The 23,000-nt window shown below is 36.3% G+C and overlaps 1 protein-coding gene across 4 annotated transcripts in view; it reads right to left on the reverse strand.

Annotated features, from left to right (window-relative positions):
* ARNT (aryl hydrocarbon receptor nuclear translocator) overlaps positions 1-11,150 on the reverse strand; it is a 65,116-nt gene extending 53,966 nt beyond the window's left edge. For all 4 annotated transcript variants that reach the window (XM_059930429.1, XM_059930420.1, XM_059930410.1 and 1 more), the window contains exon 1: positions 10,989-11,150. In XM_059930429.1, coding sequence (XP_059786412.1) covers positions 10,989-11,013 — 25 coding nt within the window. In that variant the 5' untranslated portion in view covers positions 11,014-11,150. The remainder of the gene's footprint in view (positions 1-10,988) is intronic.
* Positions 11,151-23,000: the final 11,850 nt, after the last annotated feature.

Here is a 23,000-nt window from a genome sequence, read left to right on the forward strand (position 1 = left end):
TAGCATACTGTATTTGTTTTTCTCTTTCTGACTTACTTCACTCTGTATGACAGACTCTAACTCCATCCACCTCACTACAAATACCTCCATTTCATTTCTTTTTATGGCTGAGTAATATTCCATTGTATATATGTGCCACATCTTCTTTATCCATTCATCCGATGATGGACACTTAGGTTGCTTCCACGTCCTGGCTATTGTAAATAGAGCTGCAATGAACATTTTGGTACATGACTCTTTTTGAATTACGGTTTTCTCAGGGTATATGCCCAGTAGTGGGATTGCTGGGTCGTATGGTAGTTCTATTTTTAGTTTTTTAAGGAACCTCCATACTGTTCTCCATAGTGGCTGTATCAATTTACATTCCCACCAACAGTGCAAGAGTGTTCCCTTTTCTCCACACCCTCTCCAGCATTTATTGTTTCTAGATTTTTTGATGATGGCCATTCTGACCGGTGTGAGATGATATCTCATTGTAGTTTTGATTTGCATTTCTCTAATGATTAATGATGTTGAGCATTCTTTCATGTGTGTGTTGGCAATCTGTATATCTTCTTTGGAGAAATGTCTGTTTAGGTCTTCTGCCCATTTTTGGATTGGGTTGTTTGTTTTTTTGTTATTGAGCTGCATAAAAAGGCAAATTTTATGTGTATTTTGCCACAATAAAAAAATTTCAATATATAAAAAAAATTTTTGAGGTGGATCTATATCATTGAGATGGAAAGTTATTCACCATATACGATTATGGAAAAATAAGCTACAGAAAATTATATATAATATAATCCTTTATAAAGTTTATATGCATAACAAAAGCCTGGAAGAATGCATTTCTATTTACTGCATGCCTATTATATGCCAGGCATTGTTGCAGGCCCTAGAGATAAAACAATAAATAAAAGAAACAAAAATCCTAACTTTTTTTTTACATGTTAGTGGAAGAGAAAGATAAATTGAGAAATGATTAAAATATAAAATGGGTTGATAATATGAAACTGACATTTTATAGGTAAAAAATGGATAGTCATTTCATTTGGTTTGACCTAACAATATGTTATATAGTGATAAATGTGGAGAAAAATAAACTAGGGGAGTCAACTCAGAAATACATAAAGGTTCAAGCAATTTTAGATATTGAGGGAAGACCTCGCTGAAAAGGTTAACATTTAAGGAAAGGTCAGAAGGAGGTAAAGGAACAAACCATGCAGGTATCTGGGAGAAATGCATTCCAGGCAGAGTGCAAAGACCCAGAGGTGAGAGCATGCCTAAGTTCTAGAAATGGTGTGGATGACATCATGGCTAGAATGGAGCGAGTAAATGTTACACAATAAACTATTAACAGTGGTTATCTATGGGATGGCATTTAGAGACTCCTATATTTGATTTTCTACATATCCATTTCGTTTTCTCTTTTACATTAAACATATATTACTTTTACAATCAGAAAATGCATGATCCCAATTTTTTAAAAAGAAAATTTATGTGCATGTGTCTATGTTTGTGGCATGCGTTGAAAATCTGAGAGAACACAGCTCAAACTCTAAAGTGAGATAAATCTAGATTCCAATCCTTAGGTTACCACTTACTACATATGACCTTGGGCAAATTATTTAATCTCTCAGGGTTTATCTGTAAAATGTAGCTAATAACAGTACCTACCTTTGGGGAAGATTAAATTAGATACTGCATGTGAATAGTGCCTGACACATTGTAAAGTACGCCTTAAATAGTAGCTTTGTAAAAATATATTGACCACCAAATTTTTAACTGGTTTTGCCATTACTAATTTTTACATTACAAAAGTAATATATTAAAATATGGATATACAGAAAATCAGATGTAGACGTCTCTAAAAATACGCAAACAACACAGAAGCAAACAGTCAAAAGTAAAATCCTCCACACATATACCCCAACTTCCCCCATGGGAAACTGCTGTTAACATTTTGATATGAATCCTTCCAGACCTTTTCCTATACACCATATATTACAGGGTTTTAGCAATTTTTACATAACAAAGGAGAGGGACCATATTATATTTATTCTGAAACTTTTATTTTTTTCAATTAACAATGTATCTTGGAAGGTATATCATGTCAATAAACACTGTTAGCTCATTCTTTTTAAGTTACACAGTATTTCATAGTACAAAAGTACACATTTACGACATTTGTTTCAATGAACATCCTTGTATATCTTTAAGCAAAGATGCCAGTATTACCTACAACTAAAAAATTTCTAAAAATGACTCGCTGGATCTAAAGGAGCACATTTAAAACTGTCCATTACCCTCCAAAAAGGTCATATCAATTAAGAACCTCACCAATGGTATCAAATTATCCATACCTCCAACAGCACTGGACCTTAGCAATCTTCAAATTTTTACTAATTTTCCAGGTATAAAATGATTATCATTGTTGGTTTGATGTGGATTTCTCTATTATTAGTAAGACTGAGTTTACTTTATATGTTATTACTATTAACTTTTTCTAGTTAAATTTTAAATAGCTAATATATGTAACTACCCTAAGAAAAAAAAAATTTTCCCATAAAAAATAAATTCCATACTTTCAATAATAGGTTTTTATGGGATCTAAAGGTTAGAGAAATTTAGAGAAAAAAAAGATAATTGAGATGGTTTAAATTAAGGTCTGACACAGTCCCTAGCACAGAGAAGGTACTCAACGGGAAGGAAAAACTAAAGGAAATAAAGCCACCAGCCAGCCAGACAGCCAGCCAGGAAGTTTCAGAAAAGTAGGTCAAGCTGGACTTCAGAAAAACTAAAGAAAAGGAAAAAGGCATTCCACATAGACAAAAGAACATGAGCAAATCATAAAGGGAGGTATGAACATAGCTGTGAGGAGCTGTAGGGAAACAGGCCTATAAAGAGCATAGAGTCTGTATTCAGGAGAAAATATAAGATGTCAAATGCTAGCCAACTGTAAGAAGGCCTTGAATGCCAAGATGAAATCTTAAATCTGATTCAATAAGCAACTGAAAGACAAAATATATTAAGTCAGAGTGACAAGAAGAAAATGTAAATTAAAAGATTAATTTGACAGATTTAAAATTTGAATAGAAGCAGGGAAACTAATTAGACTAATCAAAAATGAGGTGGGGGGTGTAGAAGGCAGGGCAAAAGCTAAGCTAAAATAAAAAGGATTAATTTGATATCTGTTTAAGCAGCAGATGGATTCCCAGATCCTCTCCCTGTCTCTTCCAGCAGGGAAAATGCCCCTCCACCACCCAGTCAAAAAACTGATTTATTCTCTGGAGAGTGTAAACCAGAGGTCCTCTGGACTGGGGAACACCAGGCAAATTTAAAAGTGAGGTTACGATACTGAAAACAGGGAAACTAACAGCAATGTATGCAAAATGGACGTATCCTGTTGTACTGCTTCTTTCCTGTATTCCATGTTTCCTCTTTCTTGGTTTACTCTCACCTATTGGTAAAGCTCATCCCCTAGTAAGTTCCTGAGAAAGAGTATAAGGGAGACCTTGGGTATGTGAAAATATCTTTCTTCCACTTCACTAACTGATAGTTTGCCTAGGTATGCAGTTCTAAGTTGGAGATAACTTTCCTTCAGAATTTTGAAGGCATTGCTCCATTGTCATCTATCTTCCAGTGTGACTACTGAGAAGCAAAACTAATCTGATTCCTTCTTATTTTTAACTGAGCAATTTTCTTCTCTCTGGAGCTTATAGGATACTCTTTGTATCTGATACTGAAATTTCATAATAATGTGCCTTGAGTGGGTGAGTTTTTCATTCATTGTTCTGGCTCCTTCAATTTGAAAACTCTTGCCTTTTACTTCTGGGACATTTTATTTAATCAAAAGTTAAAAGTTTGGTTAAAAGAAATAAAAATGGATGTCATTGGGGAGAAGGAGCTGAGAGAAGGGGGTAGAGGACTGCTGTTTTTATAACAAATCATGTAAAACTAAGTCATTAAATATATGCATGGGTAATTTTTATTAAAATAATTTTTAACATATATATGTTTAAATAAATCTATTTTAAGAGTCACAGATGTAGAAAACAAACTTATGGTTACCAAGGGGGAAAGGGGGAGAAGAATAGTTTGGGAGATTAGGACTGACATATACACACTACTATATATAAAACAGATAACTAATTAAGAACCTACTGAATAGCACAGGGAACTATACTCAATACTCTGTAATGACTTATATGGGAAAAGAATCTAAAAAAGAGTACATATACGTATATGTATAACTGATACACTTTGCTGTACAGCAGAAACTAATACAACATTGTAAATCAACTATAATCCAATAAAAATCAATTTTAAAAAATTAATAAATACATCTTTTTTGGTATATAGTTTATATTGTTAAAATGTTTTATATGTTTTAATATCCTTATATGTTTAAAAATGCAAAAAAAACAAGATGTGATAACAATCAGATAAATACATAAAAGAATCCAAACACATCTAATTGCTTAGCCTGGGGAACTGGAAAAACTGCAATAGTCACAAAAGATACAGAAAAGTTAGGAAGGTCAGCAGATCTGAAGGAAATACTGGTGACCATATATGTAAAAATAACATGTTACACTTATTCAAATAGAGGTTTTTTTAAATAGATGAAAATACAGGAAAAGAAGCTTATGTAAGAAGACAGGAATAAAAATTTTAGAGAGTCTTCAATATATAAAAGATAAATGAAGGGAAGGAGATACAGTAGTTACCAAATAAATGTTTAATTGTGGCAGGTAGGTGGGCAAATAGAAATGAAGGAAGTTGATTGGCTTACTAATTAATTAATCAATTAAGAGTTCCAGTCCCAGGAGTGAGACTAGAAAAGGAGAAGCATAATGAACAAGAAAAAGAAAATGAGCAGGACTAAGGAACAAAGAAGGAAGAGCCAGTGAGAAAGAACAAGCAATGCAGTGTCTCTGAAGCCAAATTCAAGAAGTTCATCAAAAAGGGACAATTATGGGATATGAAGAACTAGGAGAAGGATTCCAGTAAGAGTTAAGGATTCCAGTAAAAGTTATTTAAAGAGCTGAAAAACAACTATGAAGAAAGAATACAAGAAGTTATAGAAAAGATTTTAGGAACTGCAACACTCTTCCAGCAACTTTTTCAGCACCTTGCACTCACTTCTCCATCCAAGCAACTGTGCCATCCTGGCTGTCCGATGAAGTATTTCACCTTCTTCATCTACTAAAAAAGACAATACCCCACCCTCCTCCTCCTCAAAAAGTATCCATTGTGCCACATTTCTGTAGGAAGTGACTTTAAGTCACAATGGAGAAAGTCTTATAACTTAGTAATTAAGAATACTGACTGTGTAAAGACCACAAATAATAAATGTGGGTGAGGATGTGGAAAAATGGGAATCCTCAGACACTGTTAGTGGAAATGTAAAATGGCGTAGCCACTGTGCAAAACAGTATGGAGGTTTCCCAAAAAAGACTAAAAATAAAACTACCATATGACCCAGCAATCCCACTCGGGGGAATTTATCCAAAAAAAAAAAAAAAAAACTAATTCGAAAAGATACTTGTACTCCAATGTTCACAGCAGCATTATTTACAACTGCCAAGATATGGAAGCAACCTAAGTGTCCATCAACAGACAAATGGATAAAGAAGATGTAGTACATATATACAATGGAATACTATTCAGCCATAAAAAAGAATGAAATTTTGCCATTTGCAAAAACATGGATGGACTTGGAGGGTATTATGTTAAGTGAAATAAGTCAAACAGAGAAAGACAAACAGTGTATGATATCACTTATATGTGGAATCTAAAAAATAAAACATACTCCTGAATGTAAGAAACAAGAAACAGACGCACAGATATAGAAACAAACTAGTGGTTATTGGCAGGGAGAGGGAAGAGGGGAGGGACAAGATAAGGGTAGAGGATTAAGAGCTACAAACTACTATATATAAAATAAATAAGCTACAAGGATCTATAGTACAACAAAGGGCATACAGCCAATATTTAATAATAACTATAAATGGAATATAACCTTTAAAATTGTGAATCACTATGTTGTACACCTGAAACATATAATATTGTACATCAACTATATTTTAATTTAAAAAAAGAAAAAAAAACTCCTATAAAAAAAAATGTGACTGTGTAGATGGACTGCCAGCAATCAAAATGTCTCTACCCACCCCCTAAAAAAAACTGTCTCTACCCCCTACTAGCTATGTGACTTCAGACAAACTAATTATTCACTCTGTGCCTTAGTTTCCTCATCTGAAAACAAGAATATTAATATATACCTCATGGGAGTCTTGTAAAGATTAAATGAGGGGACTTCCCTGGTGGTCCAACGATTAAGAATCCACCTTCCAATGCAGGGGACCCAGGTTCGACCCCTGGTCAGGCAACTAAGATCCCACATGCCGCAGGGCAACTAAGTCCGCACGCCACAACTACTGAGCCTCCACACCACAACTAGAGAGTCCACATGCCACAACTACTGAGCCCGTGTGCTCTGGAGTCTGCGCGCCACAACTAAGACCAGACGCAGCTAAAATTAAAAAAATAAATAATTTTTTTAAAGAAAAAGATTAAATGAGATAAATATATGAATATTAAGTGAGATAATATATTTAGAACAATATCTGGCATATAATTATTGTTAGCTATTATAAATTAATTCATGATGTTAATGGCTTAATTAGTGTTATACTTTCAAAGGTATTTTCATATTAACAGTGCATAAAGATATGAACCTCCAATGCCAGGTTTTACAACATTCATTTATTCAACAAACATTTACTGAACTGTAGTCCTACATACTAGGCACCCCTGAGAGCAGTAGGGTGCTGTCGTGAACAAGGGAGGTAAAGGTCCTATTCTCATGGAACTTAAATTCTAATTAAGTTGTTAAAGTCATAAACTTAGTTTGTCTACTCAACTACAGAGAAAATGTGAAGGGACAAATACAAAACGAAGAAATGATGAAAAGAGATGCAAATTTAGAGAATTTATTTGGAAACTAAGAGATGGTTTCTAACATACAGAATAGCCAACAAAACAGGAAAGTGTAGCCTGGCATGTAGTAAGAACTTAATAGATGTTTACTAAATGTGCCAGTTCCTCTCTCTAGGTTTGTTTTCTTACATGTAAAATGATAGGAGTTATCTTGAATCCAACTTCAACATTCGTTGATGTCTACTTATTGAAATCATCAGAGCATATTAGGCAGCATTCTTAAAAACAGATGGCTGTACAGGCAGGGCCTATCACTGGGTGTGGATGATGGGCCCAAATAGACTCCACTGAGCTCAGGCCTTGCATTTCACAAGAGCTTTAAATGTATTCCTTTACTGTTACATCTAAATAAGATCAGCTGTACAACCACAGAGACACTGGATAGCACTGACAGAAATGTCACCCTTGCACCTCTATACAGGACTATACCGCCAGGGAATTAACATTTAAAATAAATATTGTAAATAGCCTGAAGGGAAAAAAAAAAAAAGATGGTTCCAAAGACAGTTTCTACAATTAAGGATTCAAATTTTACTGGTTTTGAAACTAAATATGCTCCAAATGTCATAACCTAAGTAAAATCAAGGAAAAAAATGTTTAGTTTCCTTGAGTGTTGCAATTTAGTTTTTTGAAGATCAACCACCACTTGGTACTGTGGAAATCCCTATTGTTACTGCCTTGGAAGAAAGTCATCCATAGCAGACAACCACAAAAGACTTTCACAAAACATCCATGGAACAACGTATTCTCATCTGTTACTGGATTGTTTGAGTAGAGGAGTAGGGCTGGAATGCAAAAAACTAAAGTGAGAGACCACTATTTCAAAACAACAAGAAAACTAAAGTTCCAAGAATGCAGAAGTATCTACTTCTTAATTTCTAAAAAAACAGAAAAGATTCAGTTTGGTGCCACAATTCGAACAGCATAAAAAGTATATGGATTAAGGTTCTTTTTCAAAAATGTTAATTGTATTTCAATTGCTGAATTAGTAAACTATATTTAAACACTTTTGAAATAGGTTTTTGCAATACAATATAATTTTTAAAGTATCTTGGCATCGTAATTTTATACTGCATAAATTCCTATTTTCCCGTATCTGAAAAAGGTTAAGTAAAGGTAATGGGTAAGAATTCTGCTAATTGATGCTTTAAAAACTGTAATTTATGGAAGTAAAAATTATGTGAAAAAAAAAAAGTTTTCCTAAGTGTCAGCCTTACAAACCCAAACAAGTGTTCCTTCCTTTGCCTTCTACCCATTCTCTACCCACAATAAATGGTACCTAATACCACAAAAAGAGGTCCCTGGGAAAGAGACCAGAATCAAGGGAGGAGAAAACTGCTCTCCTAAAAATTCATTCACATCTCTGGTTTGAATACTGAATTATAAATCAAATAACTAATCTGTTCCCAAACAGTGCCTTAGCCAATGCATTACAAATCACACATGCAATTTTTTAAATGTTTCTCAAAATTTTTAGTATTCCATAGACAAGAAAGATATAGCCTAAGACTTCATGGACCACCTACCCACTCACTTCTACTTGCCAATGGTAAGTAGAATTAGTGAAAAATAATAGAATATGAAGAATTATCAATTACGCAGAAAAAAGCCACCACCACATTAGAACTATTACTTAAACATAACTCTTAGATTGTGGAGTATAAACCATATCTTACTCTTCTTTTGATCCAGCACCATGTTAAGACATAGAGAAAAATGCGAAGGAACCAGGTCCCCTGCAAGACCCTGAAGGGCCACCAACAGTCTCTAAATCAAACTCTAAATACAACCAAAATGATCATCAAGTATTGTTATTAACACTAAGGATTAACTTAAATGAAGCTTAGAAGAGTTAAATAATTATTACCAAAATTCTTTGCAGACGTATGTGAGGACAGAACAAACAAGAACCATAGGGAAACTTAACTAGCAAAATGACAAAGTAGAAAAAACTCAAAGAAATCAGTCTGATGTCCCTAGTCCCTAAAATTACTCTAAGGAGAAAAGGTTTGACCATGCAACAAAGAATTCTGACCTGAAAACCATTTACTTTCTTTTCACTGAGCACAGTTCATTTCCACCCTGTGTCCCTACATTTATGGTCCTCACTTCCCAAAATGCAACAGGCTACCAAAACTCCACAATGCAGCTATCATCTCTTCCTTTTGATACAAAGGGGCAAAACGAGAATTGAAGGAGGAAAATGCACTTTCTAATTTAATTATCATGTGTTGAACTTGGGATCAATAACTTGGAAGAGATGGGAGAATTATCCAACATCAAAAAAGAACCCTAAAAATTGCAGAAGCAGGCTGACAAAGGGCAATAAACAAAGTAACTGTTTCATCATAAGCAAGGATTCTGCACAAATGAATGTTATTTTCTGCTTACAGATTTAAGTTGATATTGATCAGCTAATGAAAATGTGGTCAAGAGATTGTCATTCTGGTTACTGTTGTTTAAAAAACAAAACAAAATAAAGCAACCCCACCCACGCTGCTGGGAAAAAAGCTTCTGACATATGCACTAAACTTGTTTACCCAGGCCACCTCTTAATAAGAGAAATGCTTTGCAACTTGACTAGGGTTATATAAGTATTTTGCAATGTGTTATCAGTTTAAAATCTTGTTTATTTACTCCCTAGTTAACAGGTTATTTTACTTCAAGGTCAGGTCTGCCATAATAATAGCATCTTTCTGATTTTATTCCATCACTCAGCACTTCCTGCAATGCAATTTTAGCCATTAACTTTATCTCCTTTTCCTCTTAAAAAATTTAAAAGATTTAAAAATATGATATTGACATGTGACAAATTAACTTCTTTAAATAGGTCTGTTCCCAGAAACATGGTAGGAAAGACAGTAAATTTCAGTGACTCAATTGTAATAGCAAAAGCTGAGTATTGTAAAATACTACTGCCTTTCAGAGACACGAAAAAAATCCAATTTAAGTTTTAACAAGGGAAGAGCAGTGAATCCTTCCCACTACCATATTTTCAAGTTATTCACCCCCACCTCTCACTTCTTTTTTAAGGCTATCAAAGATAGGGATTTCTGGGAAATAGCCAAGGTCAGCAAAGTAAACTAGGATCCCTAAAATGAAATACTTCCTAGGGAGAAATAACTGTAATGTACTGGAAAGAGGACTGGGACTAGGAATTTGAAGACCTGATCTGTCTAGACCTGCTGCACTACACCCCATTCCATCTTTTAGACATGACTGACTAGATTTTTAACGTTCAAGCTCCCACTTTAGAAGAGATGTTCATTGAGAAATAGCATGAACTGAACTTTTCTTAAAGAATGGGAACTGCCTTGACCCACCTAACAAGATTTAAATCTGGGTCCTGGATGCTTGCTGTTGGCAAGATCTATCCTGTAACTCAAACATTACACAAACCTCTGCCTTCAGCAGCTAATGACACTAGAGGCACCTCTTAATACATAAACACAAGTTTCAAAGGATAGCCCTCGGTAGGGAGGGAGGAGGTACAGCTTTTTTATTTTAAGAAACTGAGTATGAATTCAAAGATTTTTAAAATTTAAAATCTAAACGTTTGGAAGTAACACCTCAGCTAAACAGCAACGTGGTCCTATGAGTACCAACTACTTTTAAAGTAAAACGAGCCACACTGCCCACAGTTATTCGGCATCAAGCAGGTCCACAGTGGGCAGAAGGCTGAAAGAGGACCACAACGCACACCAGAACGCCGCCACAAGAGTGGAGGTGGGCCAGCCCCGCACGGACAGCTGCTCGAACAGAACTCGGGGCAAGGAATCCCCAACTCCCACCCGCCTGCTCCCTCCCTCCACCTCGGGTCTCCCCTGTTCCCCAGGGGCGGGCCCCTCCCCCAGGTCATTCCCCTCCCCCACCGCCCCGTAGCCACCCCCGCGCGTCCCAGCGCCCTCAGGCGCAACTACGGCCCCTCAGCGCTGGGTCTACCCAGTTGCCAACCCCTTCAGCCCCTCCTCCTTGAGAGGCACCCCAGTCCTCCGTCTCCTCACCAGGGTTAGCAGTAGTCGCCGCCATAGCTGTAGATGCCACCGCCGCCGCACCCCCCCCAGTGGGAGGAGCCACCGCCAAGGAACCGGGGGGAGGGGGAGGGGAGAGCCACTCCCCAGACGCGGCGCCGTACTGCCGCCAACGCTACCGCGGAATCCAAGATGGCGGCTGCAGCAACCGCCCCCCCGCCCCACCGTCCCCAGCCCCTATGACGGAGAGACCCGCCCCTAGAGGGGGCGGGGTCAGCCCCAAGGCCAGCCTCCTCGGGAAAACTGACCAATGGAATCGCAAGTCGACCAGAAGCAGGGCTGGCCACGGAGCCGCCAGCCTGTCCAGTGGAGGAGGGAGGGCGAGGAAGAAGTCCAGCTGTCTTTCTAATTCCGCCTCTTCTACCTTAGAGGTCAGCGGTCGAGTGACGTCAGTGAAAAATAATTTTACTAAAAAGCTTCGCAGGGTGGTGGATTCGCCTGGTTGGCCACTCTGCAGATGATTTGTTTTGTAAATCTTCTTTAGGTGCCCTACTGCTTAAACTTCACTTAGTGATTTGTAATCCTTTCTAGTTTTTCCCTCTTTTAAGGACCTTTGTCCCTGGTGGGAAAAAGTTCAGCAAGTTTTGAATGCCTGCTATAGAACTGGTAGTGTAAGAGGATCTGGGCGCTTAATGTCTGGTAGGGGAGATACCGACAGCCTAAACAGGAGGCAATGTATTTTGATTAAGAGTGGGATAACTTCCTTTGATCAACGATAGGGACATAGTGACGGGTTTTTAGTAGAGAAGTGGTAAGATGATTGCACAGATTTATTTTCTAATAATAGGAAGCATTGAGCACTTCGAGCCAGACACTGTCCACACTGCTTTATAAGTACTTACTCATTTAATCCTCATAACAACACTGTGAGGTAGATTCTATTATTTACATTTTGCAGATAAGGAAACAGAAGCAAAGAGATTAAGCAAGGGACACCCAGCTGGTAAGTAGTGGTGCGGGAGGCAAACTGAAGAAGGCTGACTCTGGGACTATATTCCACCCATCCCCCTGTTTTAGCACTACAGTGTACTACCTTTTCACACATCTGTCACAAATTGTCTAACATACATTTATTCTAATTTTAACAGAAATCCCATTATGCTATTGAGCATCTTTGAATTCTTGTAGGTTGTATATGTACTACAAAGATTACACAGATCCATTTCTCTCATTTAGTTATCAGTATAGTTTATCTCAGCCAAGGTATTTTAACATAATTTGTATATTATTGTTTACATTTGTTAAAATTAAATTTTTCTTTGTTACCATTTTGTTGTGTTATATTTCCAATTCACCAAAAAGAGAAAAATCATTCACTCAAATGAAGTACATTGAAGCATTAGAAGTAGTGGTGAATAAAGGTAACAAGTACTTCAATTCAAATTACGTATTAAAGGTAGCTAGCTATTAAACAAGACTGCAGTGCAGATATAGAATATGAATTATTATGTGGCTTTAAATGTGGTAAGTTGATCCAAGCAACAAAAAATAAACAAATAAACAGTAAATAGGAAGTACAACTATGAAGATCTAAAAATTGGATTTTATTGGGCTAGCATCCATTTGTCCCTTGCCCACTACACCTCGACTGTCAGGAAATTTTGTCAATGACTTGGAAAGCCATCAAAGCCTTCAAGTCAGTTTTGACCCAAATACAATAACCTCATTGCCAAGAAATGTATTTTTCTGGAATAAAAGCAAAGTAATGTTTTCCAGAATGAAATAGATGAACTTGTGGATAAAAAATGATCAAGTTACATCCCTCATTTTTAAAAAAAATGGTAAAGGTCACTTTGTTTCAGAGATAACTTGGTGCAACTAGCTACACAGTTAATAATAAATATTTTGCTTGGAGAAAGTATAACAAGCTATTGGCAAAAATCCCTAATCAAATATCAATATCATACAAAATCATGGTATACAACATGAAAGGGCAGTATCACCCTGTACTTGCTAAACAGACGTTTATCTTACGAGTGGACACACTGATGTACACAATATGAATCATTTCACAGTGTATATGTGGTACACAAGGAAAAATGCCCAGAAACTTCCTGTTTGGTTTATCATTAAAAATTCAGGTTATAGAAGAAGACATTTTCATTTAGAAAAATTTTCACTTAAAAAATTATTTTGAGAGGTATGAGAAAATCTGAAAAAGGTAGCTTATGATCAAAACTGATGGGGTTGTAGCTTTGGGTGTACAAAGGATATTATTCCTACAATAAGCGAAATGTCAGCCCACTTCGTGTTTTATTCAGAGAACATTGGTAGTCAAACAATATTTCTCCTGATTCTGATTCAACATATAACAAAGTAGTGTAAACTGTAAATATATCACTATGTATATAGTAATAGCAGCCAGTAAGCATAATCATTGAGAAGAAACAGGCAACTGTTAGAACACTGCTTTTTCCACAATAAAATATGGAGGCCAGTAATGGGGAAGGTGCTCTCACAAGTTTCTAAATAAGGGCTGGAGTAAAAATCCCTTCTTTACTATACAGATAATGCTAACAAAAACTATTTTAATTTTTCCAAGTAGGCTTGTTCAAATGGCTTATCTGAGCAACATTTTCATTACTTTTATTAACCTGAATTATTACTTGAAATTCTAAATGCCATATTTTTAATGTTAAGAACAAAGTATCAGGATTTTTCGGGACTTCCCTGGTGGTGCAGTGGTTAAGAATCCCCCTGCCAATGCAGGGGACACGGGTTCAAGCCCTAGTGCGGGAAGATCCCACATGCTGTGGAGCAATTAAGCCCGTGTGCCACAACTACTGAGCCTGCACTCTAGAGCCCGCAAGCCACAACTACTGAAGCCCACGCGCCTAGAGCCTGTGCTCCGCAACAAGAGAAGCCACCGCAATGAGAAGCCCATGCACCGCAACGAAGAGTACCGCCCCCTCTCTGCAACTGGAGAAAGCCTGTGCGCAGCAACAAAGACCCAACGCAGCCAAAAATAAATTAATTAATTTTTTTTAAAAAAGAACAAAGTATCAGGATTTTGTAAGAAAACCAGACTTTTATGCAAATGCCTTTACTGCCAGGAGTTTATTATTTCCCAATACATGATAATTTTCTTTCTTATTAAGAGAAAAAAATGAATGACACATTATTCAACATATTTTCAACCACATCCAAATGTTGCAACTGTATGGAAAAAATGCTTTTCAGAGCTGAATGCAATCCATGCAATTGAATACAACTACTCTTTCCCAAATTGAAATCTTCAGTTTTTTAGGTTGCCATATGCTCTTCTACTTAGGATCTAACACTACTAAAAGCTGTCTTCAATTAGAAGCTCCCCATGACGCTAGATCCTTGCTAGATTCAACTGTTCAGAATTATCTAGTAGCCACCAAACACTCATTGCAATATCTGACAAGCTCATTGTGCATTTAGATTTTCTAATTTTAGTAGAAATAAAAATTAAGAAGTCGATTGTGAAACCTGCCCTATTGCACGTGTTTTCAGCTTGCCAATATTAAACAGTTACCATTACTACTATTTTTTTTCCATACAAATACAAATATAAGATTTTTAGAAATTTCATGTAATGTCTGAAACATTTATATTAACATATTTCCATACAAATACCCCAATGAAAGTTTAGTATTAGTTGTTTTGTTTGTTTGTTTATACTGCAGGTTCTTATTAGGCATCAATTTTATACACATCAGTGTATACATGTCAATCCCAATCGCCCAGTTCAGCACACCACCATACCCACCCCACCGCAGTTTTCCCCCCTTGGTGTCCACATGTCCATTCTCTACATCTGTGTCTCAACTTCTGCCCTGCAAACCAGCTAATCTGTACCATTTTTCTAGGTTCCACATACATGCATTAATATACGATATTTGTTTTTCTCTTTCTGACTTACTTCACTCTGTATGACAGTCTCTAGATCCATCCACTTCTCAACAAATGACTCAATTTCGTTCCTTTTTATGGCTGAGTAATATTCCATTGTATATATGTACCACAACTTCTTTATCCATTCGTCCGTTGATGGGCATTTAGGTTGCTTCCATGACCTGGCTATTGTAAATAGTGCTGCAATGAACATTCGGGTGCATGTGTCTTTTTGAATTACGGTTTTCTCTGGGTACATGCCCAGTAGTGGGATTGCTGGGTGATATGGTAATTCTATTTTTAGTTTTTTAAGGAACCTCCATATTGTTCTCCATAGTGGCTGTATCAATTTACATTCTCACCAACAGTGCAAGAGGGTTCCCTTTTCTCCACACCCTCTCCAGCATTTGTTGTTTGTAGATTTTCTGATGATGCCCATTCTAACAGGAGTGAGGTGATACCTCATTGTAGTTTTGATTTGCATTTCTCTAATAATTAGTGATGTTGAGCATCTTTTCATGTGCTTTGTGGCCGTCTGTATGTCTTCTTTGGAGAAATGTTTATTTAGGTCTTCTGCCCATTTTTGGATTGGGGTGTTTGTTTCTTTAATATTGAGCTGAATGAGCTGTTTATATATTTTGGAGATTAATCCTTTGTCTGTTGTTTCATGTGCAAATATTTTCTCCCACTCTGAGGGTTGTCTTTTGTCTTGTTTATGGTTTCCTTTGCTGTGCAAAAGCTTTGAAGTTTCATTAGGTCCCATTTGTTTATTTTTGTTTTTATTTCCATTACTCTAGGAGGTGGATCAAAAAAGATCTTGCTGTGATTTATGTCAAAGAGTGTTCTTCCTATGTTTTCCTCTAAGAGTTTTATAGTGTCCAGTCTTATATTTAGGTCTCTAATCCATTTTGAGTTTATTTTTGTGTATGGTGTTAGGGAGTATTCTAATTTCATTCTTTTACATGTAGCTGTCCAGTTTTCCCAGCACCACTTATTGAAGAGACTGTCTTTTCTCCATTGTATATCCTTGCCTCCTTTGTCATAGATTAGTTGACCATAGGTGCGTGGGTTAATCTCTGGGCTTTCTATCTTGTTCCATTGATCTATGTTTCTGTTTTTGTGCCAGTACCATATTGTCTTGATTACTGTAGCTTTGTAGTATAGTCTGAAGTCAGGGAGTCTGATTCCTCCAGCTCCATTCTTTTGCCTCAAGACTGCTTTGGCTATTCGGGGTCTTTTGTGTCTCCATACAAATTTTAAGGTGATTTGTTCTAGCTCCGTAAAAAATGCCATTGGTAATTTGATAGGGATTGCATTGAATCTGTAGATTGCTTTGGGTAGTAGAGTCATTTTCACAATGTTGATTCTTCCAATCCAAGAACATGGTATATCTCTCCATCTGTTGGTATCATCTTTAATTTCTTTCATCAGTGTCTTATAGTTTTCTGCATACAGGTCTTTTGTCTCCCTAGGTAGGTTTATTCCTAGGTATTTTATTCTTTTTGTTGCAATGGTAAATGGGAGTGTTTCCATAATTTCTCTTTCAGATTTTTCATCATTAGTGTATAGGAATGCAAGAGATTTCTGTGCATTAATTTTGTATCCTGCAACTTTACCATATTCATTAATTAGCTCTAGCAGTTTTCTGGTGGCAGTTTTAGGATTCTCTATGTATAGTATCATGTCATCCGCAAACAGTGACAGTTTTACTTCTTCTTTTCCAATTTGTATTCCTTTATTTCTTTTTCTTCTCTGATTGCCGTGGCTAGGACTTCCAGAACTATGTTGAATAATAGTGGTGAGAGTGGACATCCTTGTCTCGTTCCTGATCTTAGAGGAAATGCTTTCAGTTTTTCACCATTGAGAATGATGTTTGCTGTGGGTTTGTCATATATGGCCTTTATTATGTTGAGGTAGGTTCCCTCTATGCCCACTTTCTGGAGAGTTTTTATCAGAAATGGGTGTTGAATTTTGTCAAAAGCTTTTTCTGCATCTATTGAGATGATCATATGGTTTTTCTTCTTCAATTCGTTAATATGGTGTATCACATTGATTGATTTGCGTATATTGAAGAATCCTTGCATCCCTGGGATAAATCCCACTTGATCGTGGTGTATGATCCTTTTAATGTGTTGTTGGATTCTGTTTGCTAGTATTTTGTTGAGGATTTTTGCATCTATATTCATCAGTGATATTGGTCTGTAATTTTCTTTTTTTGTAGTGTCTTTGTCTGGTTTTGGTATCAGGGTGATGGTGGCCTCATAGAATGAGTTTGGGAGTGTTCCTTCCTCTGCAATTTTTTGGAAGAGTTTGAGAGGGATGGGTATTAGCTCTTCTCTAAATGTTTGATAGAATTCACCTGTGAAGCCATCTGGTCCTGGACTTTTGTTTGTTGGAAGATTTTTAATCACAGTTTCAATTTCATTACTTCTGATTGGTCTGTTCATATTTTCTATTTCTTCCTGGTTCAGTCTTGGAAGGTTATACCTTTCTAAGAATTTGTCGATTTCTTCCAGGTTGTCCATTTTATTGGCATAAAGTTGCTTGTAGTAGTCTCTTAGGATGCTTTGTATTTCTGTGGTGTCTGTTGTAACTTCTCCTTTTTCATTTCTGATTTTATTGATTTGAGTCCTCTCCCTCTTTTTCTTGATGAGTCTGGCTAATGGCTTATCAATTTTGTTTATCTTCTCAAAGAACCAACTTTTAGTTTTATTGATCTTTGCTATTGTTTTCTTTGTTTCTATTTCATTTATTTCTGCTCTGATCTTTATGATTTCTTTCCTTCTGCTAACATTGGGTTTTGTTTGTTCTTCTTTCTCTAGTTGCTTTAGGTGTAAGGTTAGATTGTTTACTTGAGATTTTTCTTGTTCCTTTAGGTAGGCTTGTATAGCTATAAACTTCCCTCTTAGAACTGCTTTCACTGCATCCCATAGGTTTTGGGTCATCGTGTTTTCATTGTCATTTGTCTCCAGGTATTTTTTTATTTCCTCTTTGATTTCTTCAGTGATCTCTTGGTTATTTAGTAACGTATTGTTTAGCCTCCATGTGTTTGTCTATTTTTACGTTTTTTTCCCTGTAATTCATTTCTAATCTCATAGCGTTGTGGTCAGAAAAGATGCTTGATATGATTTCAATTTTCTTAAATTTACTGAGGCTTGATTTGTGACCCAAGATGTGATCTATCCTGGAGAATGTTCCATGCGCACTTGAGAAGAACGTGTAATCTGCTGTTTTTGGATGGAATGTCCTATAAATATCAATTAAATCTATCTGGTCTATTGTGTCATTTAAAGCTTCTGTTTCCTTATTTATTTTCATTTTGGATGATCTGTCCACTGGTGTAAGTGAGGTGTTAAAGTCCCCCACTATTATTGTGTTACTGTCAATTTCCTCTTTTATAGCTGTTAGCAGTTGCCTTATGTATTGAGGTGCTCCTATGTTGGGTGCATATATATTTATAATTGTTATATCTTCTTCTTGGATTGATCCCTTGATCATTATGTAGTGTCCTTCCTTGTCTCTTGTAACATTCTTTATTTTAAAGTCTATTTTATCTGATATGAGTATAGCTACTCCAGCTTTCTTTTGATTCCCATTTGCATGGAATATCTTTTTCCATCCCCTCACTTTCAGTCTGTATGTGTCCCTAGGTCTAAAGTGGGTCTCTTGTAGACAGCATATATATGGGTCTTGTTTTTGTATCCATTCAGCTAGTCTATGTCTTTTGGTTGGGGCATTTAATACATTCACGTTTAAGGTAATTATCGATATGTATGTTCCTATGACCATTTTCTTAATTGTTTTGGGTTTGTTTTTGTAAGTCCTTTTCTTCTCTTGTGTTTCCCACTTAGAGAAGTTCCTTTAGCATTTGTTGTAGAGCTGGTTTGGTGGTGCTGAATTCTCTTAGCTTTTGCTTGTCTGTAAAGCTTTTGATTTCTCCATCAAATCTAAATGAGATCCTTGCCGGGTAGAGTAATCTTGGTTGTACGTTCTTCCCTTTCATCACTTTAAGTATATCATGCCACTCCCTTCTGGCTTGTAGAGTTTCTGCTGAGAAATCAGCTGTTAACCTTATGGGAGTTCCCTTGTATGTTATTTGTCGTTTTTCCCTTGCTGCTTTCAATAATGTTTCTTTGTCTTTAATTTTTGCCACTTTGATTACTATGTGTCTCGGCGTGTTTCTCCTTGGGTTTATCCTGTATGGGACTCTCTGCGCTTCCTGGACTTGGGTGGCTATTTCCTTTCCCATGTTAGGGAAGTTTTTGACTATAATCTCTTCAAATATTTTCTCTGGTCCTTTCTCTCTCTCTTCACCTTCTGGGACACCTATAATGCGAATGTTGTTGCGTTTAATGTTGTCCCAGAGGTCTCTTAGGCTGTCTTCATTTCTTTTCATTCTTTTTTCTTTAGTCTGTTCCGCAGCAGTGAATTCCACCATTCTGTCTTCCAGGTCACTTATCCGTTCTTCTGCCTCAGTTATTCTGCTATTGATTCCTTCTAGTGTAGTTTTCATTTCAGTTATTGTATTGGTCATCTCTGTTTGTTTATTCTTTAATTCTTCTAGGTCTTTGTTAATCATTTCTTGCATCTTCTCAATCTTTGCCTCCATTCTTATTCTGAGGTCCTGGATCATCTTCACTATCATTATTCTGAACTCTTTTTCTGGAAGGTTGCCTATCTCCACTTCATTTAGTTGTTTTTCTGGGGTTTTTTCTTGTTCCTTCATCTGGTACATAGCCCTCTGCCTTTTCATCTTGTCTATCTTTCTGTAACTGTGGTTTTTGGTCCACAGGCTGCAGGATTGTAGTTTTTCTTGTTTCTGCTGACTGCCCTCTGGTGGTTGAGGCTATCTAAGAGGCTTGATGGGAGGCCACCATTACTACTATTAAATTTTTAACTATCACAAGTTTTTTGGTAAGTTCATGGTAAGCCAGTTTTTTAAATTACTTAAAATGGTGGTCTGCAGATACATCAGTTTTACTTAGTCTCTCCGGATAGAATTGCCAGATTTAGCTAATAAAAATATAAGCTGGCCAGTCAATTTGAATTTCAGATAAACAACAAATAATTTTTTAGTATCAGTGTATTCTAAATATTGCATGTGACATATTTATAATTAAAAATATTCATCTTTTATCTGGAAATACTACTTCTCGAAGTTAAGATTTTAAGGAACACTGATCCAGGTTATTTCGGGGAGGGGAGAGACTAGAAGCAGGAAATCCACTTAGGTGGATTCTACTTCTGCAGAAATCCAGGGGAGAAATTACAAGGATTTGACATAGGTCAATGGAACTGAAAAGAAAATGATTGCCCCAAATACTGTTGTGACAGAATAATCAACAAGGCCTACCATGTAATTGTATATGGAATGAAAGGAAGCTGTGATGTCAAAGAAGTCTTTTGGATGATATCAATGACAGAGACAGATGCTAACTGGAAGTTCAGATTTGTTCAGTTGAAGTTCAGTTGTTAGATTGGTTGGTAGGAAAACCAGGTAAAAATGCTTATTAAGCATACGGAATTACAGGACATCTGCGCAAAAGAGAGGACAAGACCTAGACCTAAATTTGTGCATCAGCAACAAGAGACTTGTGGTTGCAGGGATGATAGCACAAAAACTAAAACAGGTAAGAAAAAGGACACAAAGAACACCTCAAGAAATGCCTGTTACAGTCACAAGTAAATCAATGACATTAGAACACTCCTTCACACCCTACACAAAAATAAACTTAAAATGGCTTAAAGACTTAAATATATTTAATAAGACATGACACCATAAAACTCCGAGAAGAGAACATAAGCAAAACATTCTCTGATGTAAATTGTAGCAACATTTTCTTATGTCAGTCTCCCAAGGCAATAGAAATACAAGCAAAAATAAACAAATGGGACCTAATCAAACTTATAAGCTTTTGCACAGAAAAGGAAACCATAAACAAAATGAAACAACAACCTATGGAATGGTAGAAAATATTTGCAAACAATGCGACCAACAAGGGCTTAATTTCCAAAATATACAAACAACTCATACAACTCAATAACAAAAAAGAACCCAGTCAAAAATGGGCAGAAGACCTAAATTCACATTTCTCCAAAGAAGACATGCAGATGGCCAATAGACACATGAAAATATCCTCAACTTCGCTAATTATTAGAGAAATGCAAATCAAATCTACAATGAGGTATCACCTCACACCAGTCAGAATGGCCATCATTAAAAAGTCTACAAATAATAAATGCTGGAGAGGGTGTGGAGAAAAGGAAACCCTCCTACATTGTTGGTGGGAATGTAAATTGGTACAGCCACTATGGAAAACAGTATTGGGGTTACTTAAAAAGCTAAGAGTTGCCATATTATCCAGTAATCCCACTCCTTGGTATATAACCAGACAAAGCTATAATTCGAGAAGATACATGCATCCCAATGTTCATAGCGGCACTATTTACAGTAGCCAAGACATGGAAGCAACCTAAATGTCCATCAACAGATGAATGAACAAAGAACATGTGGTATATACATACAATGGAATACTACTCAGTCATAAAAAAAAGAATGAAATAATACCATTTGCAGCAGCACGAATGAACCTAGCTGTTATCATACTGAGGTAATTCAGAAAGAGAAAGACAAATATCATATGATAACACATATATGTGGAATCTAAGATATGATACAAATGAACTTATTTACAAAACAGCAACAGACTCACAGACATAGAAAACAAACTTATGGTTACCAAACGGGAAAGGGAGGAGAGAGAAATTAGGAGTTTGAGAGTAGCAGATACAAACTATTATATATAACATAGATAAACAACAAGGTCCCACTGTATAGCACAGGGAACTCTATTCAATATCCTGTAATAAACCATAATGGAAAAGAATATGAGAAAGAATATATATATATATGTATGTATAGCAGAATCACTTTGCTGTACATCAGAAACTAATACAACATTGTAAATCAACTGTACTTCAATTAAAAAACAAAAAAAATGCCTGTTTCAGGTTATGGAAGAAGGAAGAGGCAACCTGGAAAGAACAGGGCAATGGAAGCCAAAGGAATTTCAAGATAAAAGAGTTTGAGCAACAGCATCATATGTTCAGAGATGAAGATGAACAAACCTAAGGGAAGTAGAAGGAGTGAAACCCATAGTTCAGATGAGTGAGACGTGAATAGAAAGTGAGTAAATACAGGCAGGTTGTTAGCATACTCCATTTTCTCAAGAAATATGGCAATTAAGAGAATATAATCAAACGTTAGTTTGGGGTGAGGCATAGGGTAGGGGTAGACATATAAAAATATGTCTATAGACTGAGCTTGTGGAAAGGGGCAAATGAAAAGTACAATTTAAAAATGCAATAAAATATACGTGCTCAAGAATACAACTAAGACTGATCTTAGTAGGGACCAGGAGATAGGTTGGGCTGCATGCGGAAGTGTTACTCTCATAAAAATCAAGGCATCCTTTTACTGAAAATGTATAAACATTTTGAACTAGAAGAAAGAGAAATTGACAACTCATGTGCAATGGCTTCAATTCTCAAAGAGAAATAATAGCTGAAACTTCCACTGAGAATAAGAGGTAGAAATGGTGTTGGTTGCAGCCGTACAGCTGTAGGCAATTGGTTAGAAAGTGTATGGATAAAAAAGTATGAATACAAAGATTGTCAAATGCTCTGAGGGCCCAAAGTGAGAAGGCATAAAGTTTCGTGAAACTATGGAGCATTGTTATTACTTTCTCTGCCAATACTCAGAAGCCTGAGGAAAGAAAGGAAACAGAGCAATTTACCCAGAATTGGAGAAATGACTGACAAATTAGATCAGTATCTTGGGAATGGAAGATTCTAGAGCTGCAGAAGAAGTACAGTTTACAAGTGTGTGGAAGGGGGTGAGACTGCTCAGGGAAACAAGAGAAGCCAGAAAGAGGTTATTGGGCTGAGAAAAGAGGTTGAATTCTGGAAGCTGATGTTGATAAAGAGCAGATTCAAAAATGAGGGATTGGGAGTGGTAGAGGATAGGAATGAGGAAAAGCACAAATCAAAAAAAGTTATAAGTAAAAATATATTTTAATATATATGTATATGTATATATATATATATATATATATATATATATAT

This window comes from Balaenoptera ricei, chromosome 1, assembly GCF_028023285.1.
Source record: "Balaenoptera ricei isolate mBalRic1 chromosome 1, mBalRic1.hap2, whole genome shotgun sequence".
Classification (NCBI taxonomy): Eukaryota; Metazoa; Chordata; class Mammalia; order Artiodactyla; family Balaenopteridae; genus Balaenoptera; species Balaenoptera ricei.